At 49.0% G+C, this 27,841-nt stretch overlaps 2 protein-coding genes across 3 annotated transcripts; one reads left to right on the top strand and one right to left on the bottom strand.

Annotated features, from left to right (window-relative positions):
• The first annotated feature begins 6,906 nt into the window (after positions 1-6,906).
• Positions 6,907-15,926, top strand: RACGAP1 (Rac GTPase activating protein 1). 2 transcript variants are annotated; one of them, XM_074164943.1, is made up of 17 exons: positions 6,907-6,980; positions 8,249-8,337; positions 8,795-8,997; positions 9,376-9,512; positions 9,718-9,787; positions 10,007-10,060; positions 10,802-10,879; positions 11,016-11,133; positions 11,324-11,454; positions 11,699-11,863; positions 12,695-12,790; positions 13,025-13,223; positions 13,548-13,653; positions 13,870-14,002; positions 14,155-14,290; positions 14,549-14,657; positions 14,979-15,926. In XM_074164943.1, the coding sequence occupies exons 2-17, from the start codon at positions 8,253-8,255 to the stop codon at positions 15,052-15,054; spliced, it is 1,896 nt and encodes a 631-aa protein (XP_074021044.1). In that variant the 5' UTR covers positions 6,907-6,980; positions 8,249-8,252; the 3' UTR covers positions 15,055-15,926. The 2 variants fall into 2 exon arrangements, with proteins under 2 accessions (XP_074021044.1, XP_074021043.1); XM_074164942.1 differs by lacking the exon at positions 6,907-6,980 and adding an exon at positions 7,737-7,754 and having other exon boundaries at positions 8,247-8,337; positions 14,979-15,430.
• A 2,449-nt stretch (positions 15,927-18,375) lies between these two features.
• Positions 18,376-20,620, bottom strand: LOC141476228 (interferon-induced protein with tetratricopeptide repeats 2-like). Its single transcript, XM_074164843.1, has 2 exons — positions 20,616-20,620; positions 18,376-19,690 (listed from the first exon to the last, which is right to left on the bottom strand). Exons 1-2 carry the CDS (start codon positions 20,618-20,620, stop codon positions 18,376-18,378), a joined length of 1,320 nt encoding a protein of 439 aa, XP_074020944.1.
• Between the last annotated feature and the right edge of the window lie 7,221 nt (positions 20,621-27,841).

Raw genomic sequence — 27,841 nt, 5'->3', positions numbered from 1 at the left:
CATGCAATCTCAGCAAAAGCAAAGCCAATAAGTGAGTTAATTACCAGGACGTTATGTGAGAGCTGGGGATTCCCAGGGGATGATGGAGACGGTGCAGCCCTTCGCTCGCCATCCACAGCTGCAGGAGCCACACACGCTGGAGGGGCCAGGGGACTCGGCTGGCCACCGAAGGAGCTGAGCTGCCCTCCCTGGGGACGGCTTGCCTGCAAAAACCCTCGGCAGACCCACTCAGAGCTCTGCAGATATTATCGAGGTTTTATCTGTCCCTTCCCCGGCAGTTTTTCTGCCTGTGTCTGGTGAGGCATATTCATGGCATGGCTGCAAAGTGCCAAGCAGTGTCTGCTCTCCTCAAGACAGTTGTGGCTCCACGAAAATATGAATGTACCTGAGGGCAGAGCATCTTTTGCCTTTGTCTCACTGCTGAGCAAAATTGGGAGAGAAAGAGTAGCAGCTCCTAAACTCCCTGGTTTAATAGTGAATCTTAACTGGGCTTGAAAGACTTCTGCCCCCTCACCTGGTGCCTTTGGGGCAGCTTTGCCATGTCCCCCGGCCATGCAATGCCTGCCCAGGGACATGGAGGACTTTCCAGCCGAAATGCCTGCCCAGAGGCAGCGTGCTCGGCTCTGGTTGCTGGAGGATGCGGATGTGCTGGTTTGCCCTCCTTGGTGCTTCCGCTCTCCTCCCCATCAGCTGAGCTAATAAAGTTTGGACTCGTTAAATCCACAAATGGTTTCAAACTTGATTGCCCTGGGCTGGCTCGCAGCTCCCGTCCACCCCTCCCCTCGCGTATCTGCCGGGGAGATAAGGATGGCAGTGCCTTTAATTCCTCACTTATGCATCGACTGCCAATTCTCCTGCCCGCTCACCCTTGATAAATATTGCACAAAGATTTGGCTGCCAACGTGCTGGAGATAAAGGTCCAGTCCCGCCAGATCCCCTTCCTCTGTGCCTTTTGTCTTGTTATGTGTCCAATTTGTTAAACAACCCACCTGCTGCAAGAGAGGCTCTTCCCGTCTCCGCTCCTGCTTCGGATTATTGCTAAACCTCTGAGTGAGCTCCCTCCTCCCCGCTCCAGCCTTGGGTGGGAATCGAGGACTAAGAAAAGGCACTGTCATTTCCAGGCCTTGAATTGTCATTGATTGGGGGATCGATAGCGGAGCCTGCCTTGGCTCAGTGCTCTCCCGGCCTGGCAGGCTCCTCTTTGCTGGGGTCGTGCAGGTGCCGAGGTGCTGCCCTGTCATCCACGAGCCCGTCCCCAGGAGCAGAGGTCTGGGGACGCTCCTGTGCAGCAAACCTACAAAAGAAAGAGCATCAGAGGCTCTGGCTGGGCTTAGCCTTGCTAAAAATCCTCTTTCCGGCACCGTGTCCAGGCTGGATGAGCACAGTTTGGGGTGCCAAGAGAAGGGCTAGTGTTTGGGAGGCATCGCTGGTGTGCTGCATCTCCCCTACTTGCCGAGTCTGGGTTTGTTAAAACTGGCTCCCCCGGCTCAGAAACTCTCCAGGAGCCGAAAGCTGCTTCCTGACGGTGCACAAATGTCTTACGGAGAGTGCAACAGCGAGGGGAGCTGCTCGGCTGTGTGGTGGGGAGCCATCGTGGCACATGTGGGGAGGATGCCCAGCGCTGATGGTCACCATGAGACGGTGCAGACAAGTCCTGATGCTGCAGCAGTGTGTGAGCATTGCTCCTGACTGAGCCTCGAATTTCAGGGCTGCTGTAGGGGAGAGGACAGGCAAAGGCTATCGATTGGGGTGGGGAGGGAGAAACAGAGGAGGGAAGGTCTCAAGCGACCTTATCGCTGTGAATAGATCTGGTCGGCAGCATCTGTTAGAGCCGATATCCCCCCTTTGCCTCCTCTCATACAGCATCCTGAGTGGCATCTCTCTTATGAGAAGATCAAATTAAAAAGGAGATGAGTGATGCTTAGATCTGGAAGTGTTTGAACTCAAATGTGGCACGTGTGTCTGTTATTCGCGCTGTCCTGCTGGAAGAGCAGCTGTGTCGGGCAGCTTCAGACACTATTTAGCTTACAGGTCCTTAGATTCCCCACTTTGGGGGTGGTTCTGACAACACCGTTTGATCACTATCACTTCTAAATCCATAAGAAATGTCATCTGAAGTGCAACAAATAACATTCTGATTATCTGCTGGATCCTAATGCTACTCCCTGGAGATAACAAGCTGCAATTTTCCCCCTGGGCCATACAATAATCGCCCCAATTACTCCCAAGCAGTGGTTATTAAACTCATGGCACTGCTTTCATTTACAAAGCAAAAATAATTAAGCAGGTGTCTATGCTCACTGTTTGGCTGGGGGTGACTGGGGTTATTTCTGCTTTGTTCTGGGAAAGAAACTCTCGGCGGCTATGGAAAACCTCCACGGCTTTTCCGCTCTGTGTGGCACAGTTCTGTCAAGAACGGTACAGAGAAGCCGCCGGATGATCGACCAAATAAAATGCAGTTGGTGTCTGTTAATGCCGGGGTCGGTATCCCATAGGATGTAACCTCTATCCAACTATAACATCAGAGGGATTTAGGGAGCTAGCGTGGTTAGCGGAGCTGAAATGTGATGGGCATATGAAATCACACCCTAGGCCCTTGCAGAAATTGATATGCTGGTTTGGGTTAGCTGGATTGGTGTTGGGTATTGCTGGGCTGCACGCTGGACACCGGTGGCCCGTCCCGGCACATGCTGCAGCAGCGTTGTACCCCGGCTCCGTCAGCCTCTGGGTAGACAGGACAACGTCCCCTTACCTCGTCCCTGGGCAAACCTGCAAGGAGATCTATGCTGCAGCTGAGATTTGCATGTTGCTGCTGTGTCTGTGGGCACACATGCGTGCTTGCTCCGCACGTATGAGTGTGCTTCTGCACCCACACACGCAGCCAACATGCACGGGCTGGCTTGGACACAAGGCTTCCCGTTCCTCCAAGAGCAGAGCAGTGAAAGCAGTGAGAGGGATGACCAGGACGGAGGGAGGCAGTGCTGCTGCTGAATTATGCATGACACGGGGAGGAGAGCCCTTATCTGCACGGACAAAGGCCTGTGCCAGGCAGCCTGGCTCTCCGCTCTACCTGTACCTTCCTTTCGCCCGCGCTTTATCTCCGCTCCCAGCTTGTAATTCAGCCCAAATATCAGAGGAAGCTGGAAGATTAATTTTCTCTGTTTGCATGGCAAAGGAGAGGGGACGCGCTCTCACTCCAGACTCCCAGCTGCTTAATCCACCGCTGAGGCCTGCCGAAGGAAAAGGCAAAAATTTATCAGCGTTGGCAAGTTGCTGGTGCGGGGAGGGGTGTTCGGACCCGGCGGCTGCGCTGAGCCTGGGGCTGGACGCCGGCCCCCCACAAACAGGTCATGGGCTCTCACAGCAGGGCTTGGCGTGCTTGATGTGTGTGTAATTTTTTGGGGGCTCTAGGAAAATGCAAAACCTTTCCCCCGCCCCAGTGTTAGAGCCCAGAGGGATGTGTGGAGCTCAGGAGAGCAGGAGTCATTCCCTGCCCTGGCACCGAGCGTGACCCGTGTGTCCTTCCAGCGTGGGAACGTTCACGGCTGCAAGTTGTTCAAATATTTAAGAGATGACAACTGTATTAATCCAAAAACTAGATGAAGATCCCCTGAGTTTAAAGCAGGAAACATCAGCTCAGCTCATATTTTCCAGCCCTCTCCCTTAGCTTACTCCCTGGCTTAAATGAAATCATAAATATCAGCCCACAAAGGTCCTTTGTCACTGCACGCAGCTCCCGGCGACAAGAGGTCATTCATTAAAAGCCAGATGAAGGCAATAGAGACTCCCATTGTTTTTTAACAAGTTCAGGGTAAGGCCGTGGCTTCTCTGCTGACATTAATGCACTGTTTTGCTACGAGGAGCAGAGAGCACGGACCGCATGTCTCCACAGACAGGCTTGGCTGATCCCATCCGAGTGGTCTTTACTCTGATGCCAGTCGCGGTGGGAGGAATTATCCCAGGTTCACACAGGCAGGAGATCACAGATAAACCTGGTTCCTCTTTTGGGCCAACGGCGCAACCATGGCTCCTTCGGCACCCTCCTGGCAGCCCACACGGGCGATGCGCCGAGCAATATTTTGCACAGATGAGCGATGGCTGAGACCCTGCAGCTCCCACCCAACGGCATGAGCGTGATGCCATCTGCCGGCCTGCGGCTTGAGCCAGGCACGAGAAATTAGAAATTAATTCCCCAAAATACCCAGTTTCCTCTGGCTAAACCCAGGCTACCCTCCCTGCTCAGCCTGCTGGGTATTTTCCTCATGCTACTGAATCATTCCTTTTTGAAACCTGTGCTGCATTAACACATCAAGAGAATTGCACGTAAGATGATTTTTTTCTGCTTTTTTCCCCCCTCTCATCTTAAAGTTTCTAGTTTGGCTTTCTTTCCCCCTGCCCCTTTTTTTTTTTTGAATGACTGTTGATGAAGACCATCATTCTCTAACTGGTTTTGGATTAAAAGGAACTTAATAAAGGTTTCCCCTGAGCACAAAGCTGCACAAATGGGTTTGCAATTCTGGAGTTAATTAGGCAGGAGCTGGGCAGAGAGATTTGTGTTTGTGAAGCTCCACCAGAGGATGAGGCTGGGAGGGAAAGGTTTGTTATTGCAGGGCTGCTTGCTAGCACAGCGAGGCGCGGGGGCAGATTTCTTTGCATTCTTCCCCAAAAGATTGAGGCATGGGGTCACCAGCAAACCCATTGACACCGTCCTAAGCAAAAATCCTGGTCACATCATTGGGTCTGCAAGCGCTGCCCAGTGAGGGGGTCTCCGGAGGCTGGAGGAGGCGAACAGGCTAAAGACCAAACGGAGCGAGACTGCAGGAGGAACTGGAGGAGAATTTCTGCTGCCTGAAAATGTGAAGTGCTTCCGCCAGTAATCGCCGGAATCATCAAATTAGCATAAATTCTATTAACGGTTTCCCAGATGAGACATTTCAAGGCTTCTCCCTCCCCTCCCCGACACAAACAAAAGAGAATATAATTACTTTGCAATAAAGCAGCTCCTGAAAAGGCCCTCAATCTTCATGCCTTTTCTTCTCCCTTGAAATAAAGCAATATATGAAAGGTGCTTCTGACCTCTCTGCTCTCATCATGCATCAGTCAGGAAGGAGGAAAGAAAAACTCAGTGAAGCTTTTAGGGACTGGGGTTGGGACTGAGCAAGTAGCGTGTGCCATAGGGCATAGCCCGTTTGCCGTGTCCATGGCACATCAGCAGGAGAGGGGGTTTCCGAGAAGCTTTTTTGGGATACTCAGTTCCTGATGCCCTTGGAGCTCCCACCCACCGTGTTTCGGAGGAGGATTTGGAAGTACGACGGCTGAACACATATGGAAGAAATCTAATTTGCGTAACACTGAAACCCAGTACCTAACGCAGTAACTCACTACAAGCACCACGGGGGCAATAATCTAAAATAATGTGCCTTTTTATTGGCACGAGATTGCGGATGACAATTTAAAAGAGAAGAGAATTTCCTTATGAGCAAAAGCCTCCTTAACTCTTAAAAGTGACACTAAAACAACTTGCCTGCCTATAAATATGATCTGCCAATGGAGACATCTTAGCTGTGAAGATTTAATTACAGGCAGGAGCTGCAGGAGGCCCCGGGGCTGACACCAAAACAGCTGAACCTCCTCAGAAATGGGTGTGCAAGAAGTGCCAGGGTGGGCTGTGCGTGCACAAGAGGTGCTCGGCAGAGCCAGGTGTAACTATCAGCTTCCAACGTGCTTTCCAGACTGGGGCAAATTGAGGTTTTGGGTGATTTTCTGTGCTACAAGGTCAAATATCAAGGTCAGCGCCTTTCTTTTGCTTCGCCGTTCACTCAGAGGATGAGTCATGTCTCTTCTGGGCCTCAGTTCCCCTATAAAATGTAGATAATTTGGACTATCTTCCTCAAGGAAGCTTCATTAATGTTTACTTTTTGGAGGACCTTGAGGCTTTTTACAATCTATTATGAATTAATTATTATTAATTAAGTTAAAGCAGACTATATAACCTAAATAAAGCTGTTCTGACAAAGCAGCTGGATGTTAGAGAGCAATCTGCTTTATGAACTCCCTTTCCCACTTAGCAATTTTAAGCATTTAGTTCCACTTTCTAATTGCTAATATCCATTCTTCAATTACCCGCTGTTTTGTTTCAGATTTAAAAGATTAAAACACATTGTTATTTTATGATTATGTGATTTCGCTTCTTGTAATTGTTGGGTTTTGGTTTGTGCTTTATCGGGTAACACATTAAACGTCTGCGAATGGGAGACTCGTATGTGGCTTGAAATGAGGTTTTGCCTTTCGGCAGGCGGGATGGATCGGTGGAAACACTCAAATCAGTGTTTCAAAGACAAAAATCAGTCGAGGCATCATTTCTCAAGCAAGAACACGTAATAAACGGCCTCCTGGTGGGTACCAATGCTATGAACCAGCTACGGGTTGCATCCAGCACCTGGCGCAGGCCTCATGGCGTGCTGCAGAACCAGCGTGTGGGGGACTCAGGCCCACCCGTGCTGCGTACGGCCATGCAACGGCCATGGCGTTGCTTAAAATCACAACTGGGGCTCGGCCCTAGAACCGTTTTTTCTGCCCAGAACTGCCCCTCTGGTGCCAAAGGCTGCGCTCGGGCCCTCAGAGGAGCAGCAGCCCTCGGTTTCGGGGGGCCTAGGCCCTGCCGGCGTCCCCGGCCTGCTCTGTTGCTAGGCAACGCGCGCCGGCGCCAGCAACCAGTAGTAAAGATGGCGCCTGGCCGGCTTCAGCACGCGGCCGTTCAGGCCGCCGTCCGCCCTCGCGCCGGGGTGTGGAGCAAAGAGGCCACGCCCTCAGCAGACATGGCGCCGGCTTGGCTTCAGAACTCGCAGTGAAGAGAGCCAATGAGAGGCCGGGAGGGGGCGAGCAGGCTGGGATTGGCTGGCAGCAGGGATTCAAACCGAAGTGCGGGGCGGTTAGGTTGGGCGGTTGGAGTGGGAGCTCGCGCCGGGCCGGCGGCTGAGGTGAGTGCGCGGGAGCGGGAGGGCGCCTGAGGGGCAGCGGCGGGGCCCCGGTACCGAGCCTGGCCTAGGGGTCGGGTCCCCCGTAGCGGACCTCGCCTAGGGGTCGGGGCTCCCCTCACCGGCCGAGGGGAGCCGCCGTCCTGGGCCTGGGCGGGCCCGGCGCCGGTTTCCTTCAGAGGCCTTTTCCCTCGCTGCCTCCCGGGCAGGGCCTGGCTGCGGGCGCTTCATGCGCTGGCCTTGTTCCTTCGCCCTCCCCGGCATCTGCCGTCGGGTTGGGCGCGGGGCTAATAATCGTGGGGCTGGTAGTTAAGACACGGAACTGTAGAAGTGCCCCTTGCTTTGAATTAAGCAGCCTATAAGGAACGGAGGAGGCCCTTCTAGCAGGGAGCTCTTCCTCAATTTGTAGTCCACGGAATATTAGAAAGTCCTGGGAAATGTGTGTCTGTAGAGTCTGTAACTGCGAGTAGAGTATCTGAAAGCTTTCCAGGGTGAAGTCCCGAGTGCTTAGCTGCTGTGCTGTGCGCCCTCCTGGCTCCTCTCCCAACTGTCTGCACCTGCTTCTAGTGCTAATTTATTAGCCAAGGGTGTCCTGTGTGTTCCAGCAACCTCTCACATTAGCGAGGTAATTTCTGTGTTGCTGAGCTGGAGACTTTCCTCTTCATTGCTTCTGTTTATGCCATTGTTGCTACTGTTTGAGGAAAATGTGCTGACTGACTGAATTTTAACAGCTATTTGCAGTAGGAGCTCTAGCTTAAAATGCAGCTAAATTTAAAACTGAATTAAAATTCCCCAGAACGTTGCTCCTATTTTTATCTTACGAAGCTTTGAAAATTTGCAGATTTTTAGTGGCCTATATTGTACCAAGTTATTTGTAGACAGGGCATGAGCTGTGCTCTGCAGCCTTCCAGAAGGAAAATGACTTGGGATTCCTTATCTTGCCTTGGGCTCTGAGCCTCTATGGTATACTGGAGAATACTGGGAGCAATAAGGTGGGGAGCTATATTGCCTCTCTCTGTGGGTCTGCTATCTGAAAGCTGTGGAGGGCTGAGGATCTTCATTCCCTAGGAAAGAATTTGGATGCATATATCTCCATAAAACATAACTATTAATGTATTTTTCTTTATGCAGCTTCTAAAACTTGCCTTAAAAAAACCTAAAAACCATTAATTCTGAAGCTGTTTCTCTCTTCTTTGGGCTGGTAACATGTTCTCTGTTTGGAGGTGGGAAGAAAGGGCTGGGCTGTTTATTTAGCTCTGGTTTCTTGGCAGGAAAATGGAGACCGCGATGCTGAACTTGCGGAATTTGTATGATCAACTCACACGCCAGGCTGAAGCTTTAAGTGAAGGAAATGAATACAGTGAGTTCTGTTTCTGAAGTGGGTTGTGCTATGTTTGCTGTAAGAAAATAAATATGCAAACAAAGATTATTAGCTGTTATTGAAGAATCTGATGGTGATGCATGCTACGGGTAATAAGACTGCTACAGGCAGTCGGATTTGAGAGTTTCTTTTCATTGTCAAGAAATATGAAGTCACAGGTTGAACTTTTAGGCAGGGCCATGTTCCGCTTGTAGCAAGTGGACTTCATCAGTGCAGGGTTTCCTGTTCTAGCTCTTCTGGTTGATCCTGACACAAAGGAGGTGGTCTGAAAAACTGCGAACATCTAGAATGTAGGTGGGTTTGCTGAAAGGCTGGCTTCTCCACTCTTCAGTTAAGAGCAGGTTATATTAATAGAGATCTACTGTCAGTGAAGGGAGGGTTGCTGCATCCCCTCTGCTTGCCTGGATAGCTAAAGATATACGTGTCTTCTCTCCAGAGTTTATTCAGTTAGCAAAGAACTTTGAAGAGTATCGGAGAAAAATGCAGAAAACAGAGCATGAGCTTGGCAGGTACAAAGATCTTCTCATGAAAACTGAAGCTGAACGTAGTGCTCTGGATGTGAAGCTGAAACATGCTCGCAATCAAGTGGATGTGGAGATCAAACGAAGGCAAAAAGCTGAAACAGACTGCGAAAAGCTGGTGAGTAATTCCTTTATTACCAGTTGGCTCTTTAGAGTGCAGAGACAAGGTGATTAAACTGCATTGATCTATGGAAAATAAGGACTGGCACTTGTGATAATGTCTTTCCCAGGAGGAAAAAAAAAAACCCCAACAACAACAAATTGGCTTGGCTCCTGGTAGTAGCCACCTGCTTTGGTCTGGAAAAAGGTGACTGGCTGCTGTTTGGAGCTGAGCTGCCATTACCTGTCAGAGCACGGTCTCCGCAGCCATTAGCAGTCTATTGACACAAGTTCTGAGAGCCTATCTGTGTGGTATCTCAAATGCTTCAGATTGGTTCATACAGTAATTAAACACGGCTTATCCTGTGACAGCTTCTGATATTATCTACCTTTACAGGAGCGGCAATTGCAACTGATTCGAGAGCTGCTCATGTGTGATGCATCTGGGAGCATTCAGCTAAGTGAAGAACAGAAGTCTGCTCTGGCCTTTCTTAACAGGCCACAGGCTTCTCTCGGGGGTTCAGACAACAAAAGGTGGGCAGCGTATGTCTGAGCAACATCAGTCTCAAACAGCAATCCAGCTGTGTATCTCTGTGATACGGACTGCACCCATATCAACAGAATTTTCCTTTTTATCCCAGTTTGAAGTACAGCTCCTCTGAGTCAGTAAGATTGTTCTGGAACCATGGCTGACTGAAAGGCAAACTGATACAAGTCTCTTCTAATTTTTGGTTTTTAGGCTGTCTACAATAGATGAATCTGCCTCAATTCTGTCAGACATCAGCTTTGACAAGACTGATGAGTCACTGGTAATGTAACTCCAAGTTCCAAAGTTGTCCTCCACTGTAAAACCTTAGAGGTGTGCAGTAGTCTCTAGAGACCCCTTGTGTTTAGATTACTGGGGTATTAAACTGGTAGAGCTGATCTGCGTTTCTCTGGTGTGCTATTGGCTAAAACTTAATGAAAGTCCTGGCCAGAGGCTGTGTGGTATTTACACTGAGCTAACCGGCGCTGTGTATTTCCCACAGGACTGGGATTCCTCTGTGGTGAAAACTGTCAGACTGAAAAAGAGAGAGAAGCGGGTATGTTCAATTCTTCCTCTTCAAATAGATTCTATTGTTAGCCTTAGCTGACACAATGTCACCATCTGTCATCTCACAGTCACCTATAATGATGTCTGAGCTACTAATCACAATCGAACTTCAGATGGATGTGCTGCTACTAGAATTCAGCCCTGCTGTGTGGATTTAGATTGAAAGTTAATTCTGATGTCGTTGTTTGTCTACTGAAAATGACTGGAGTTCTGCATACCTTGTTCTGTTATGGCCTAGAGTTTGCAAGAAAGCACTTGAGGATGATTAACAGCTACCAGATTAGGGGGAAAACATGTAGGAGGTTAATATTTTTCTATTCTGTAAAGGAGCTTGTTCTTGGGCTGCTGTTAGTATGCAGTAGGCACAGGTGGGAAAGGACAGCCTGAAATCATAACTAGCCCAGTTGGGAAGAGTCTGGGACTTGCTTAGTTGCCCTCCTTCTTATGTGTGTGTGTGGGTTTGGTTGTTCTTTTTCCTCCTTTCTTTCTGTTTTCTGAACTGGATTATAAATCTGGCTAGAAAAATTATTTGAAAGAGCAGCATAGAGAGGCCTTGTGATACTTCATGTCAGCTTCAAGGTTGCCATGAAGAGCAGGTACCGTGGAAGAAGTTAATGCATCTGTGGTGTGTGCAGAGAGTTGTTCAGTCCTTGTAGTTGTACTGAACTAGTATAACGCTAAGTTAACAGCATTTCTGCCTCATGGACAAAAACATACTGTATCTTTTCAGCGGTCTTCCAGGCAGTTCATTGAAGGCCCCCCAGGTCCTCAGAAGAAAACCAGATCAATTGGCTCCACAGTGGACCAGGTAGGGTGGTCCCAGCTGCGTTTGTGTGCATTTAAAGTAGTTGGTCATATTGTATATCTGTTTCTAGGGCCAACAAACTAGAAAATCCAATGTCCTGTCAGTATTACTGTCACTAACTGCATATTTCTTATTACAGGGGAATGAATCCATAGTAGCAAAGACAACTGTCATGGTCCCCAATGATGGTGGCCCAATTGAAGCGATCTCTACTATCCAGACTGTGCCTTACGGTCTGAGGAGACGGAGGAACAGTGGTAGGTGTCACCTCTCCGTTTGTCCCAGTCCTGAAGCAACTACTTCATAGGCCGGAGGTTACAGATACCTCCCTCCAGGACTTGGGCAACTGCCGGTGGTTTATAATGCACTTGCTTTGAAGCAAAGGTAATGGGGGGTGTGTGTGGGGGTGTGATTCCATTCAGTCAATGCTCCTCTTCTCTCTTTCAGGTCCTTTGCAGCCCTGGAGCAGCGAGTCCAGCATAGGCAGTAAGCAGCCAGAATCCAGATCGGAGACTGATGGCTTTAGCACCCCGCAGAGCAATGGGGGAGTGAGACTGCATGATTTTGTTTCAAAGACGGTAGGTCTGCAGGCAGGGAGAACTTGAAAAAGCATCTCCTTCCATTTTTTAATTCCATTTTTCTGTGTGCGATATCAAGCTATTGAGAAGAGGCCACCAGCCATTGTTTTTCAAGTCAATATTGACTGCAGCGGTTACCTGCATGGATCAGGGAATATATTATCCTATAGGGTTAGCTAATTTCAGTCCTGTGGAGCTACTATGTTCACTAATCTCTTCCCATCTCTATGCTTTGAATCATTAGGTTATCAAGCCAGAATCATGTGTTCCATGTGGAAAGAGAGTAAAATTTGGAAAAATCTCTCTGAGGTGCAGAGATTGCCGTGTGGTCACTCATCCGGAGTGTCGAGAGCGCTGTCCTCTTCCCTGTATCCCCACCGTGGCGGGCACTCCTGTCAGAATTGGGGAGGTACGTGGAGGGTGAGCTTGGGGCGGCGCAGCCACCGACACACACAGGCTGATCTTTGGTTGGAGTTGGAACGTGCTTAGGCTCCAACAAGTCTGCCTTTCACAGAAGAGCTCCCACTGCTCAGAGCTGCACTATAAAACACAAATGAGCTTGTTAACCTTGTTGGACTCTGTCCCTTCCACTCCTTCAATAACCAGGGGGGTGGGTGGTAGGGATGCGATGTTAGGAGGGTGTTGAGTTGTGAATGTGGCAGCTCTGAGTTGGCAATCCTGCAGCATTGTGCTGATGGATATAGTGTTGCTCTTCTCTGGGCTGATGAAGAAGAGATAATGTTTGTTTTTTAAGGCTAGATCTGGAGACCTTAGTCTGGAAATGAGGAGGCTGAGGGGAGACCTTCTTGCTCTCTACAACTCTCTGAAAGGAGGGTGTAGCCGGGGGGATCGGTCTTTTCTCCCAAGGAACAGGTGATGGGACAAGAGGAAACAGCCTCAAGTTGCGCCAGGGAAGGTTTAGGATGGATACTGGGAAAAGTTTCTTCACTGAAAGGGTTGTCAGCCATTGGAACAGGCTGCCCAGGGCAATGGTGGAGTCACCATCCCTGGAGGGGTTTAAAAGCCTGGCAGATGTGGTGCTGAGGGACATGGGTTAGTGGGGGTTTGGGCAGTGCTGGGTTGATGGTTGGACACCATGAGCTGAACGGTGCCTTCCAACTGAGACAGTTCTATGATTCTATCTCACTATGAATTCCTAAGAGTATTTTCCATGTATTGAAGACCCTGAGTATCTCTTTTTTTTTTTTTTTTTTTTTCCCTCGCCCCTCCTGTCTCTTAGGGGACTCTGATGGACTTTGTCCCTTCTACTCCTCCAATGATCCCTTCCATCATAGTGCACTGTGTTAATGAGATTGAGCAACGAGGGCTGCATGAGGTAAAACAAAAACGAGGTGTGAAACAGTGCTAATGAAATGGGTTGTGGTGTTAGGGAAACAAATTGTTAACTCAAATTTCTCTTATTTATGGTGTGTATAGTGCTGTTCAGCGGGTGTCTCTGAGTGAGCAACAGTGGCTGTGCTCAGGTGTGGAGAGGAAGTGGGAGTGGAAGGATGTCAGCTTTATACGTGCAGTTGACATTCTTCCTCTAAGCAATGCTTTCTGTTAACAGACGGGCCTTTACCGGATATCTGGCTGTGACAAGACAGTGAGGGAACTGAAAGAGAAATTTCTTAGAGCAAAAAATATTCCTTTGCTCAGTAAAGTGGATGATATCCATGCAATCTGTGGCCTTCTCAAGGACTTTCTACGCAATCTGAAAGAACCCCTTCTCACTTTCCGGTTAAACAAGACTTTTATGGAAGCTGCAGGTAAGGAGTTGCTAAATGACATCTTCAACTCATTCCCTAGGCTTGATGGTCTCAGGGTTAGCTGTCGTGTGAACTGGCAGACCTCACTGTTCTGGGGAGCCCTCGTGCTTGCAGCTGTGTTCTTGATGGGAAGATCTCTCCTCTTCCAAAACAGTACAGCAGAAAAAAGCAACAAGTTCTAGTGCTTGGGCAGGATACAAAGTTATTACAGTGGCATGTGAAGCTTCTGGCTTCCTTGTTTCTCAGGCTAGCTATTGTTGTGAGGGGAACATCACAGCTGGGCCTCTGAGACAACTTTCTGAGGTCTAAACACTTTTTCCTCAGAAATCTTGGATGAGGACAACAGCATTGCTGCTATGTACCAAGCAGTTGGTGAACTTCCTCAGGCCAATAGGGACACTTTGGCTTTCCTCATGATGCACCTGCAGAGGTATGTTCAAATGGGCTGGGAGCTCTTAAAGGGGGAGGTTGCCACTGGTGCTTTCTCTAACTGGCTCCTGTTACTGCTTGAGAGCATAAAGTCTTTGTTCTGGAAAAAACGTGCTTATTCAGAGGCTGAAGTGTGTGGGGGACAGTGGAGTTGTATGACAAGTGAAGGGGAGAAGCTACATTTTCTCTTAATTTTTTTTTTTTTTTTTAAATATAGGGTAGCTCAAAGCCCAGAGACTAAAATGGATATTGCCAACTTGGCCAAAGTCTTTGGCCCCACAATAGTTGCCCATGCCGTACCTGATCCTGACCCTATGACACTTCTGCAAGACACTAAGCGGCAACCCAAGGTAGGTCGGCAGAAAGGACTGACCTGGGTGAGTGTATGCCACTTGAATTCAAATGAATTGCTGGAGGGAGCTGAGGCGGTGTCTGTCTGCTGTCAGTGTGCTAAAGCTGTGTGCCAGTGTGTAACGTCAGCTGCTCACGGGTGTCTCCGTAGGTAGTGGAGCGACTTCTGCTGCTGCCTATGGATTACTGGAGCCAGCTGATGATGGTGGAGCAAGAAAACATTGACCCAGCACATGTAATTGAGAACACCAATGCCTACTCCTCTCCACAGACACCAGATGTTAAAGGTAACCCCTGGGTGCTGCCCTCTTGGCTCTGTAGCTGCTGTATTAAAAAGAATGCCCCTCAATCAAACCTGTTTGCGAGACCGTTGGAGCTAACCGTTCCTGCACGCTTTATAGAGGAAGAGGGAAGCAAAGCGTGCCAGGAAACACCAGATTTGTCTAGTGTTTTTGACAGATGCTAGGGAATATCTAATGTTCCTTGCATGGCAATCAAAACTTCAGCTGTCCTTGTGTTGCTCACTTCACTGCCTCTCTTGACAGTGAGCATGCTGGGACCCCTCACTACTCCGGAACGGCAGCTCTTCAAGACGCCGTCGTCCAGCTCCCTGTCTCAGCGGGTCCGGTCCACCTTCAGCAAAACCACCCCCAAGTGAGTGCCCGTGGGTGTTATCCTGAAGATGTTGGGGTGACTGCGGGTGGTTTGGGTGTTCAAGGAGAACTAAAAATAGACTTTTGGGTCCAGTTCTGAGAGCAGTCTGGATTAACTACTCTCAGTCAGCTCTCCCTTAATCAGTGCTGTAGTAACAGGGCAAACTGCATAATGGTTAACGAGCATCATCTCATGGGAGGGAGAAGACCACTTTGTTTGGGAGGTGGGTAAAATTTGGGTGAATGACCCCTGGGAAAGGAAGAGCTTAGACCTCTATATCCCAAATCCCAAACTGATATTTTTCTATTTCTCTTGAACTAGATTTGGGAGCAAAAGCAAGTCAACGGTCCAGCTTGGGCATCAGGGCAACTTCTTTCCCTCTCCTCTGCTGAAGTGAAGACCTGGGAGTTAGTGTTGTCCTAGCATTTGCACACCAATATGCATGAGTACAGTAAACGCAAGTCCTCCACAGCCCTTGGCAGCTTCTGTAATAACATCTTTTCCTCTTATCTTTCAGCTTAGCTGAGACTTTTAATGGGATTTTATTGTGCAATGTATTTTTATTATCTAATGTTCTGAATTTGGTGTTGGTGAAGGAAGTAACTAGCAGGATTTGTTCAAAGTGTTAATAAAAAAACTGCTAGAGGAACTCACTGACACTTTTCGATAGCATCCGGTCTTCTACCCATGTGAAGTGGAACAGTCATACAAGGGTTGTAAGTTTTTTCTTTTTTTTTTTTTTAAATAAAACCTCCATAGGTTGCTTTTCACACAGCAGTGACACCCCCATTGAACTTTGCCAGAATCCAGTCTTTCAAAGAGCACACAGGTCTGTAATTCTTGCCTCCTGCTGTGGTTGTGCAGCCTGTAATCCTGAGGATGGCAGTGTTGCCTTTGTCTCATGAGCAGAAGATGCTCTGTTTAATTGACTGCTGGAGGGACTATGACTTTTTCTAAAGAAACATTCCCTGATGCTGTGTTTACAAGGGGGAAATTTTGTAGAGGACTGTCTGTAGATGTAAACCCATAGGATTCCTGGGTCATCTAAATGAATTACTAGTGCTGCTCATACTGGTGTGAGAAATGGGGGTAGTTTAATAGCACCCTTGCTTTTGGGAGTCCCCTGACCTTCCTGATGTGACCTTGCCCTGTGCTGTGTGAAAAGACTTGTGGAACATGTACAGATATTATAAAGTGGCTGTTTTTATTGAGCTCTGGAAAACTGTCCTATCTGTGCAGTTAAGTAAATCGTGACATTCTGGGTGACCTATCATTCTGTACTCCGGCTAATGCTTTTTACTTGTGCTAGAGGCGTTTAACCAGAGCCTGTGTGGTGTCACGGGAGGCTGTGGTGCTGTGGTGCTGTGCTCTGAGCAGCTCCTGCACCAAGGGCTAATGAACCTGGAAGTCTTTGCTGCTGGGGTGCAGGATCATGCACTGAGTAGTTCATGGGTATCCTCATGGGTCCAGAGGAGGAAGGAGAAGAACAGTTTTGGTCCCTAATATTGTATCAGGAGGTGAAATAGCCTGGGATGAACATGGAGTGCTGTGTCCAGCTCTGGAGTCCTCAACACAGGAAGGACATGGACCTGTTGGAATGGGTCCAGCGGAGGGCCACAAAGATAATCAGAGGGCTGGAGCTACTCTCCTATGAGGATGGGCTGAGAGAGTTGGGGTTGTTCAGCCTGGAGAAGACAAGGCTCTGGGGAGACCTTTTAGCAGCCTTCCAGTACCTGAAGGGGGCTACAGGAGTGATGGGGAGAGACGACTCTTTATCAGGGAGGGGAGCCATAGGATGAAGGGGAACGGTTTTAAACTGAAAGAGGGGACACTTAGATGATATTTCAGGAGGAAATTCTTTGCTGTGAGAGTGGTGAGACCCTGGCCCAGGTTGCCCAGAGAAATTGTGGCTGCCTCTTGGAGGGGTTCAAGACCAGGCTGGATGGGGTTTGGAGCAACCTGTTCTGATGGGAGGTGTCCCTGCCCAGGGCAGGGGGGTTGGAACTCAATGATCTTTTAAGGTCTCTTCCAACTCGAACCATTCTATGATTCTACGGTGGCCTGGGTTGTCTCTCCCTTGCTTGCAGTATCTGGAGGGTCAAGTCCTCTCTGGCCATGTTTGCACCCAGGCTCTGGCCTGCTGCAGGAGATGGGGCTGCTGCTCCTCTTCCCCAGTGGGGCTGAGGCCCCAGGACAGTTGGGTGTTTCTGGCCTCTGGTGCTTTCATGCACACCAGATGTGCATAGAATCATAGAATTGCTTCAGTTGGAAGGGACCTTTCAGATCATCAAGTCCAACCATCAACCCAACACTGACAAAAACCATCACTAAACCATGTCCCTCAGCACCATGTCTGCCTGTCTTTTAAATACCTCCAGGGATGGTGCCTTAACCACTTCCCTGGGCAGCCCATTCCAGTGCTTAATAACCCTTTCAGTGTAAAAATTTTTCCTAATATCCAATCTAAACCTCCCCTGGTGCAACTTGAGGCTGTTTCCTCTTGTCCTATCGCCTGTTCCTTGGGAGAAGAGACTGACTCCCCCTGGCATGAGGGGAGCACTAAGGCATGTTCCCCTTCTTCAAAGCCTGTGTCTTGGACACACGGCTTAGCCCTTCTCTGGAGTGTCCTCTCCCACACTGGGTCCTTCATTGTTGGAAATGAAACTGGGCCGTTTGCTGTTGGACCTGCTGGGGGACATCTGCCCTGGTGGGGACAGATGGTGCTTGGGGGCACCTTGGCAAGCCACCCCTGTTTGCTTACTGATGGTCTGTACCCATCAGGTGGCCCTGCCAGTGGTTGGAAACATGGCTGCAGTGCTGGGATGGGGGTGTGTGTGTGCCCCCACCTCTGCCTGCTGGGAAGGACATGAGTTCCGCAGGGGGATGTGGAGTAGAGAGGACACTGCAGAGCCAGAGCTGTACCTGATGTGAGCCGGGGAGGTCGAGGGTGAAAACATAAGAAAGGGCATATCTCTGGCAGTCCATGCTCTGGTTGCTTTAGGCTGGAAAGAGACACCCACTGTTGCACAGGAGAAATCATGTGGAAAAGAATTTGAAATATTTATTGATCAAAGAATAGTAAAAGCTTCACTTTGGCCCCAGAAACAGTGATGAATACAGTGTTCCTAGTGATTCCTCTGTTCCTGCAGGGGCACACACATGTGCTTCAAAGGATTAATGCAGATATAATCACTATATAGTCCTTGATCAGCAGCTAGCTCTTGCCGCTTTTCCATTTATTGTGATTGGACAGGCCAGGACCATCTCTGTCCTCTAGGCAAGTGCTTCATCCTCAGCAGGGACCCCTCAGTGGTTAGTCATCTTAGGAGGAAGCCACCTTTGTGTTTGTTGGAAATTATAGAATTCTGATAATTGAAGGGAGTTAATTTCTCGTGCTGCCCTAATCTGCACTTAGTTCTGATCTGTAGCAATTCCAAGGGAGTGACACAGGTCCACATCTGCAAAAGATTCTCCACCTTTTTCATTCCCTTTCAGAGAAAGGACTGAGGGCAGGGTGTGTAATGTTTGGGCAGCCAGTTATCTATGGGTAGGCCTGTATTTAATGGGTGAGCAGTGGAGTGGTCTGAGAAGCTGATAGAACCCTTATATCTATATGAGGCGATGGGCCTGCTGTTGGAGAGACAGATGGACACAAGTCCTTGATGCCTTCTAGGTTTGCCAAAAGGATGCCCTGCTTTCTCCAGATGGGCTCCCACCATCAGTCTAGATCAGCTTCAGCAAATTCCATGGGCAGGTGGCTGTTAGTCTCTCTGATGAAGTTGAGGATAGCATCAGCCTCCTGCTTGTGGTGCATCGTGGCAGCCATCTTTGTCAGCCTCTGCCCGCACTCCCTCCTCTTGTTTGTCAGCGCGGGAATTCTGTAACCTTCCATAAATTTTTCTTTTGCTTCATGAAGTGACTTCTTCTTGTAGAGAAAGAACTTTCCCCAGAAGAGATTAAGGGTTTGACGGCCTTCGGGGCTCAGGGTGTCCTCTACCTCCTGCAGCTCCCTGTAGATCTCCTCTTCCTGTGCTGGGTCTCTTGCGCCATAGAACTCTGCTAATTGCAGCTTTACAAACACAAGGTCAAGGTCTGGATGTCTCTGAAGAATTTGCTCGAGGTTCTGGATGGCTGCCTCCAGTATATTATTCTCTTCTTCCTTCTCTGCACTAAGCCACTGTTTCCTATAGCACCTGGCCAAGGCTTGGTAGAGAAGGTGGTAACCTGGATCCTGCTCCAGGGCTCGCTGTAATATCCCAATTGCTCGGTCTGGAGACCGTTGCAGCCAGAAGAAAGCTGAAGCTCTGATGACCTCAGGGTCAGAGCTATTCTCTAGACTTTCTTCTATCAAGGCAATTGATCTCTCTATATCTGCTTCTTTCAGTAGCTTGGCTAAATATATTTTGGCTCTGTAGTTATTTGGCTGCTCAAGGATAGTTCTTTCCAATTGGGTTATGGCTTTCCTTGCAATATCAGGATACCAGAAGTAACTCCAGGAGGAATAAAGAGCCATGCCGAGCCCAGCACAGAAATATATGTTCCCTGGTTCAAGCATCAATGCCACCTCAAAGCACTCTCTTGCCCGTTCCCCGTTACGAGCTCTGATAGCCAAGAGGGACCAGCCTTTCTGGGCCTGGATGTGTGAGACCAGCCGTGTGTCCCAAGGAGTTGGGCAGAGCTGCCGGATGCGTTCCACATAGCTCTCAGCCTCCCCGTAGGAGCCCTGAAGGTAGTGAATCCAAGCATAATTCCCATAGATAATCAAAGACCCAGCAGCAGATGCCTGCTGCTCATCTTGTCTCTCATGCTCTTCAGCATCTCTAAGGCTTTGCAGAGCTTCTCTGCTCTGGTGTTTCAGCTGGTACAGGTACGCCTGCAGCCCCAGCAGTGCAGTCTGGTTTCGGTGGGCTGTGTGCCTGATTTCAACAGCCAGCTTCTGCAGGATATGTGTTGGTTCAATATGGCCTGTTATACCCAAATACCAGGTGAAATGGCATTGAAGGGCATCCAACTTCTCCTTCAGTTGTTCATGGCTACAAAGAGGAAAATGTGGGTTATGAAAAGGCAGCGTGTGGAGGGATGGGGTCCTATGGTACCCGGACAGTGCAGAAAGGAACTCCACGCTGTATGTGAAATTCTGGAGGGAAGGATGGAGGATGGGACTCTCCTCACTTGCTCAACAAATCCCTTGCACTCAAGCTACTAAAGAACCTGTAAATCTTTGTTCTTGTCAATCCATCTTCAGGGAAACACCTGGGAGGCTTCATTCCTGGCTTGTTCCCCAAAGGGAAGTCACCAGTGCCTGGAGTCAGGGTTATACCTCCTTACCTAAGGCAAAGGCCCTGGGATGGACTGCAAGAAATGGGAGGAGTAGACCCAGGCCAAACCACACCATGGAAACTTCTTTGCTCCCTATGGGGAGGAAATGGGGTCTGTGCCTTCATCTGAAGGATGCAGCAGGAGATGGCTCAACGAAGAGCCATGAAGATGTTGGACTGGAGCATCTCTTATATGGGGAAAGGCTGAGAGAGCTGGGACTCTTCAGCCTAGAGAAGAGAAGGCTCAGAGGAATCTTAGAAATGTACGTAAATACCTGCGGGATGGTGCAGAGAAGACAGAGCCAGGTTTTTCCGGTGGTGGAGGAGTGGGCACAAACTGACACTCTTGAGGCTCCATCTGCACATCGGGAAACTTTTCTTAACGGTGAGAATGATGGAGTACTGGCAGAGATTGCCCAGAGAGGTTGTGGAGTCTCTATCCTTGGAGATACTCAAAAGCTGTCTAGATGTGGCCATGGGCAACCTGCTCTAGATGGCCCTGCTTGAGCAAGGGGTTGGGCAAGGTGACCTCCAGAGGTCCTTTCCAACCTTGTTCTGAACAAGGACACTGTGCTAAGCCTTGCCCACCCAAAGCCACTCTTTTTGGGAGCTGCTACAAGAACAGATGCTGTGCACTCACCTCATTTTTGTTGCGGGTGTGCCACCGTCGGGGAGTGATGCTCAGGCTGCGCCTCTTCCACGCTGCAGCGCGAACACTGGGCAGCACCCTGTCTGACTTACAGACTGATCCTTAAATAGAGAAAGTACTTCCTTCTGGGCAGGGTCTGATAAGATGATCTGTCTCGGGAAACAAAACCGAAAGAGAAAAGCTTAAACCAGGAAAGAAAGTATCCTGGTCTCCTTGGGTTGAAGCTTCTGCCTTCACCACAAAATGGGACTGGGTGAACTGGGGGGCAGATCTGAACTCACCCCGGAGTCCTCCTCCCCCCTGAAAAGCACCTTTAAAGCTTTTAGAAAGCAACAGGGCTAAGGTGATGGAAGAGAAGGCACGTAAATACAGCTCTGCCATCACTGTTATAAGGCCAAAGGCTCCCTGTGACTCTGCAAGACCTTGGCACTGGGGCTCGTCGGGCTGGTTTTGTCTGGATCTGTGCTGACCTGTACTTTGTTTATCTGAGACAGCAGCCGCCTGGCAACAAGGTGGTCCAAACAAAGTCAATCTAATTGATTTTGTAGCTGTTGAATTTGCATAGTTCTGTGTATCTGTGAGGTATGACGGCTGTACCTGCGCTAAGCCCGATGCACTGCCCCAAGGAGCGGGGAGCGCTGACAGAGGGTCAGTGTGCAGCCAGGGAGCACAGAACGGCCCCAGGGCCATCAGCGATGCCTCGCTCATCCATTACCCGCTACTGAAGGACGTACGTTTGCCAGGTGACAGAAACCGGTCTTAGAGGTAACAGAAAAAATACAGGTAAAGCACAGAATACACAGTGTACCTGGGTGTAACATGGAATTGCAGCTCTGTGAAGAGTCATGTATAGAGCATAATAGGAAATACATTAAAAAAATAAAGAGCCCCAAGTAGACTCTAAACTGAGGAGGAAGAAACTGTCAACCTTATAATCATATTCCTCCCAGAAGAAGAAAAAGGCATCAATATAGTTTTCCCCCCCTCAGGATGCTGATGAGTCACTGCAGCGATGCCACGGAAGCAGGGAGAATTCATTGTTAGGGGGATGGGGAAGATGCTTTTGTCTATTGTGGTCATTTTTTTTTTTTCTATTACTAAAAACCTTTAATAGAAACTGAATAATTTGGGTACTAGTTGTTAGTGCTGCTGTAACTGGATGAATGGTAAGTGATTAGACTGAGGCGTTAATTAGCCTATCAATGAGTTCTAATTCTTGAATCCTGGTGGAAGTGTGTTCTCTCTGTGTGCTGTGGCTTGCGTGAGCTGCTTCTCGGTTGCCTGCCGTGGCCGGGACAGGGCTGTGCGCGCCGGGGGACGGGGGGTGCTTTGGCTCCCGGGGGCAGGGGCTGGGCTGTGGGCAGCGCTGGCAGAGCCCAGCAGGAATTCAGAGCTCAGGTCACAGAATCACATGGGCTTGGAAGGGACCTCTGGAGATCATCTAGTCCAGCCCCCTGCCAGAGCAGGTCCCACCCAGAGCAGGTTGCACAGGAACATGTCCACGCGGGTTTTGAATGTCTCCAGAGACGGAGACTCCACCACCTCCCTGGGCAGCCTGTTCCAGGGCTCTGCCACCCTCAAAGTAAAGAATTTCCTCCTCATGTTTAGGTGAAACTTCTTACATTCAAGTTTGTGCCCATTTCCTCTTGTCCTGTCACTGGGCACCACTAAAAAGAGACTGGCCCCCTCCTCCTGACACTCACCCTTTCTTTAAGTATTTATAAGCATTGATGAGATCCCCCCTCAGCCTTCTCTTCTCCAGACTAAACAGACCGAAGTCCCTCAGCCTTTCCTCATCAGAGAGATGCTCCAGGCCCCTCAGCATCTTTGTAGCCCTCTGCTGTGCCCTCTCCAGCAGTTCCCTGTCCCTCAGGCCTCGGCAGCAGCTCTTGGCTCTGTCTCCTGCTAATATTAGGACTGGTTTGAGGAAGATTACGGTTCTGTGAAATAGCTATTAATATCATACAAAGCTTGGATGAAAGTCAAAAATAACAACAAATGAGAAAACTGCGAACCACAGAGCCAAACAGGAAGCACAGGCGAGGCTTGGTGTTGTGAGAGATAAACAGTGGGAAGGAAAAGCAAAAGAGCTGCAATAAGATGCAGAGAAGAAAAATACAAGTAGCTTTGGAGACCACTGTTTTGGAGCCAAGGGCTGTTCTTGAGCTGTTACATCGATAGCGCTGATCGGACCTTCTGAGCTGATTGAAAGGAAATCCTGGTTTATTGGCCCAGACGTTTCCCGAGTTTGGAAAAACACCCGTCTGTCATAAAGCTCCTCTGCGGCATACTGGGGAACGGGGAGGGCTGGAACCAGCCTGGTTTTCTAACGCCCCCCTTCCTTGGGGACGAGTCCGCTCTCCTTCCTCTCGGGTCTGTTCCCTGCCCCACAGCGTCTGCTGCCGCTACTGGGCAAGGGACGCCCGAGCCCTGGCTTTCACCTTCCTTTGTGAGAGCTATTGCACTTGTGATAATCTACGAGTAGGGATGTGGCGTGGGCTGTAGGAACAAACAGTCTTTCTAAGACCAAACAGGAGCTGGTTAGGGAATGCAGACGGGCCAGCAGGGTCAGAGTTCTTTATCAAGCAGGAAAAGGAAGAACAAAAATCCAGACTTTGAGCCTGATTGGACGCAACGAAGGGGCTCTGCACCCCCAAACTCATCTGCAACGTGGGGCAGGACAGACTGAGCCTGACAGCACCATTCTGAACACAGCGCCCACGGGGCCAGGACATTTCAGGGACCTTCAGCTGAGGATCAAAGGCCAGAACTAAAAATACATTGATGTGCAGCAGGATTTCGCTGACAAAGTTTGAGTTGTGGTTTAATATTTAAACCCTGTCTCTTGTTAATTGCATCCAAGTTCCTTGCTGGCATTGACGTAAAGGTGAGGCTTCTATGAGTAAGCGGGCAGGTGACAAGAGGGTGGTGTCACTTTCTATTGCACCCTATGAGATCATATGGACCCTCCTGCTCCAGGCTGTGCTACTGGCAGTTCTGGGTGTGGGTGTCCACACTCCTCCAGGGAAAGAACCTGGCAAGAGCCGGGTTTTTCCAGTATCTCCGTGCTTGCACAGAGGTGTTTGATTCACATGGCTTTGGTGGCCACCGCGCAAATCCCTGACCAAGAGCTACACTGCCAAAACCCTTTGGTCCCTGCCTACTCAGGACCTAGAGGCTGTGCAGAGATTTGCAGTATCTTTTACTGGACCAAAATAGGTAAACTTTCTCCTAGACAAGTGGTTGTCTACTTTAAGGATGTCTATTATAAGGCGACCACTTCTGATCACAGCCTTGGCGTTAGTACTTTGTACCAGCAGATGGCAGAGGGTTTCCATCAGTGGGCTCTAAGACCGAGGTGGGGGTGTCTGCGTGTCCCTTCCCTCTCCAGCCTCCAGTGAGCAGCTGTGCTTTTGCACCACTTTTAAATTTCTCCCTCCCAGTTCTATTATTTTTTAACAATATTCCAATTTCCCTCCCTGCCCCCTTATTTGGATGAAAAGACCTGTATTTGGGAACGTGGCAGTTTCCTTTGGGTGTAAACAGGGAGGGAGACGGGAGCAGGGCGTTGGAGAGCACGAGCTGCCTGTGGAGGGCATTCATCCTTCACAGTTCGGCTGGGAAGGGCCCAAGGAATGACTGGGCAGCAAGCTTAAAATGGAAAAGGAAATATTATTTCCATATAATGTATACTGGAACTGTAAGAGCAGCATTGTGTAAAAAAAGCCTCAGCCTCACCAAAATATTTGAGCTGCTTGTTTTCAAATGCTTTGAAGGCACAACGGAGAACAACCTCTCTGTGCATGCCCTGATTATTGCACTCACACGAATTACCCAATACAGGAAATTAGATCTATTGAATTCCTGTGGAATATAAGAGTCATAAGAGTGGCCTGGGCATTCTGCTTAACTCACACCAGAGATTCAGCTGACACACAACCACCAGAGACTGGATTTGCTGCCATGGGATGGTGCCGGGAGCTCTCTCTGGAGATCATAGAATCATAGAACCACAGAATGGTTAGAGTTGGAAGGGACCTTAAAGATCATCGAGTTCCAACCCCCCTGCCATGGGCAGGGACACCTCCACCAGAGCAGGTTGCTCAAAGCCCCGTCCAGCCTGGCCTTGAATACTTCCAGGGATGGGGCATCCACAACTTCCCTGGCAGTGAACAGCTTCTCTCCAGATACACCTGATTTCCCCCGAACTGGACAGGAGGTGCTTGTGAAACCCCGTCTTCTATAACCTGCAGCAAGAGCTGGGCAGCTTCTCAAGCACGTACAGAGAGCAGAAAAAGGGAGCTGTTAAGTGTTTTCAAAATCTTAGGCTGAAATACCTTCCTGAAGTGCCTATCTCTCCTGAATTAGTCCATCTCCAAAAATACGAGGATGCGACTGTTTACAGCTTGGTGAGCCCATGAGGTCACCGCAAAGGCTTGATCAACCGGAGAAAAATAATTCTAGGGAAAAGAAAATAGATGATAGTGAGGGGTTCAGTTAACTGACCTCAAAAACACAGCCCTTGTTGTCTACTGTCTACGTGACAGCCTCACCATCTCGCACGTTCAAAGGCTGTGTCTGCGAAGCGCTGGAAGACACTCTGATACCAACGAACTCTCCTGGCTCCTCAGGGAGGGCTTCTTATCTCCAAGAGCAAAGCCTTCCCTTCTATCAGCACTCAGAGAGACACCCAACTGTCTCCCAACTGCTCTGATGTGGTGATAAGCCCAGAGCGTTTGCTGCTCGTGAGGCTGGGAAGCTCCAGAGCACCAGGGTCTGATCTAGGGCAGGCAGCTTGGCTGTTGAGAGCAGCAAAGCCCCTGCCCTGCCGTAAACGTGTGGAGTGGTGTGGGTCCAGAGAGCTATTAACTGTTCCTCCTCCGTTTTGACCCAGCTGGGTCCCCACAAGGGGCTGGAGCCTTCACGCCACCTCCCAGGACGGGGTAGTCAGAGCTGCCTTGGAAGCACAGCCAGTAGAAGCTGGAAGTGGCCTTTACTGAGGAGCCCCGCGTGCTGTGGGCAGCATCTGTCCCTTCAACCAGGTGGCTCTTAACGCCACCAAGGACGTGAGCTTGGGGAAACAGAGGTTTTTCTGGGGGTGGGAATGCCCAGGACCCAGTCGTATCATTCAAGGGGGGTGAGGGTGGTTCAGCTGGGGGTGGTCAGAGGGGCACGGAGAGTGTGCCCAGTTCGTTCTTTAGAAAGGATTGGTGAGGAGATGGGAGAAGGACACATGGGGAAAACAACTGGCTGTGATAGCACAGAAATAACACCAAATCTATACTTCTCAGAAGCCAAGGCACTGAAGAAATCTCAGTTCCTAGCTGGTCCTAACTCTTCCCACAGCAGTGACCGCCTGGGGCGAGGGACACAGTGTTCCAGCCTTTATTCCAAACTGACTGTTCTCATTCTGCATTTCCCTCGCTGGGTTTGGAATCTCTCTTCCGTGGCTATGAGGGGGTGTCTCCTCTTTTTCTGGACTGGGAGTGTGTTGGAAGTCAGCAGAGGGAGTGGGACAGTGGAGGTGAGCAGTGACTTGTATCTGAGATGACCAGGACTGGCAGCCTCCTGCCCTGAGACTGTTTGTGGCTGCTGAAGGAGGCAGCAAACGGCCCGAACTCTGGCAAAGGGGCTGGGGCTGAATCCCAGTTCCAGATGACAGGAAAGGGTACCAGAGGATCCATGGGATTTGCAGGGTCGTTAACTAATGAAAGCAGGAACATGAGAGAAAATCAGATCCTCTGATTCTAGCAGCCAACTGCTGGCCCAAAGGCACGTGGTCCTGCTATCGTGGCATAAAAATAACGAGAAATTGGGATGTTAAGATTTTGATAAGATTGCAGCAGTAACATGTGACGTTCTGAGCCAGCCTCTCAGAGAGAAGCTGAAGTGATGACAACCCAACATAATGTGTAGAAAGAAAGAATAATAGTGGATGATTTAAACAATATGCTCATTAAAATAATATATATATTGAAGGATGAATCTGTTTCCTGCACAACTTAGAAACAACCAGCCCATGGTACACTTAGTCTGGTTAACAGCAGCTGTGGGTAAGAGTAGCTGAGAAGATCCTCCCCAGTGAAATGTTGAGGTGCTTTGCATGGGTTTAAAGAACGTAAAAGTTCTGAAATATGGCTAAGCTTATAGAAAGTCTCATGGAGAGAAAAGGGAAGGGGCCCTCAGGCATCTGTGACCAGTCAGTTCAGGACAACCTGTTATTCTGGGTGTAGCTGAGATGAACTATAGCTGATTCTTCAACCCCTTGGATTCTTCCTTGGATAGTTACTTCACTGGTAGATAATGGAGAAATTTCTGTATGTGAAGAGGGGAGTCCAAGGAAACAGCAAACCAAAGTCTCCCTCAAGAGAAGAAGCAAATAGTGGGTAATGCCAAGAATGTTGAAATATGTCTGTATAACTTTAAAGGGCGATTGATGAGATGCGCATCATAATTGACATAAGTGGTAAAGGGGGAAGAAATCTTAATACGGTAAGAAAAGAACAGGCTACGAAGCTCTTACATTCATTATACACTTTCAAGTTATCTGGGCAAGATTAAATTCACTCAACAGGTAGGAGAAAGCTGAGAAAGGAGCCTCCACTAGCCTGAGGAGGATGGAAAAAGGTCAAGAAAATGCCAAAAGTTTCTCTTAAAAAAGAGGGTGAATGTCAGGAGAGAATTATGTGGTGTTGGGGTCTGGGAAAACAGTGGAACAAGCAGTTAAACACGTTGTTTGTCAGCACCTCAAGAAGAACACCAAAGAAAATGAGTAACAGGCAATACTAATTTGGCAAGATCCAACCATCCCAAGCTAAGATAATTTACTTCTACAACGATGTTGTGAGCGCTGCGCTCCAAGAAGAGGCAGTAAATACAGTTTTATGGCTTTTGACACGGTTCCACACGGTCCATGAACAAGCGAAAGAAACACAGTTCAGATAAAATCACTGCAGAGTGGATCCAGGACTGAGAGACGAGCCCTGCGCAGAGGAGAATTTTCAGTGGTTGCCTTGCAAAGTGGAAGGATAGAAATAAAGCAGGTTTTTAAGAGCAGGTTAAAGAAACAGATTGGGAATGATGTAACTGGTCCTTGATTGGGCAGGAGGATATTTCTCTCTCACCTCTACTGATGGAGGCTTCTGTAGATATTTTGGAAAAGTATATAATTTTAATTGCTGTGAAACTGAAAAAATTACTTGTTTGGTTTGTTATTT

Source organism: Numenius arquata, chromosome 29, assembly GCF_964106895.1.
Source record: "Numenius arquata chromosome 29, bNumArq3.hap1.1, whole genome shotgun sequence".
Lineage (NCBI taxonomy): Eukaryota > Metazoa > Chordata > Aves > Charadriiformes > Scolopacidae > Numenius > Numenius arquata.
This window is presented reverse-complemented; position numbering and strand designations above follow the sequence as displayed.

What these genes read in the sequence shown, in the direction of transcription:
- RACGAP1 (XM_074164942.1), top strand. An exon ending in ATGATTTTGTTTCAAAGACG is followed by an intron (nt 11,455 to 11,698) that starts GTAGGTCTGCAG and finishes TTGAATCATTAG; the next exon opens with GTTATCAAGCCAGAATCATG. An exon ending in AGCAACGAGGGCTGCATGAG is followed by an intron (nt 12,791 to 13,024) that starts GTAAAACAAAAA and finishes TTCTGTTAACAG; the next exon opens with ACGGGCCTTTACCGGATATC.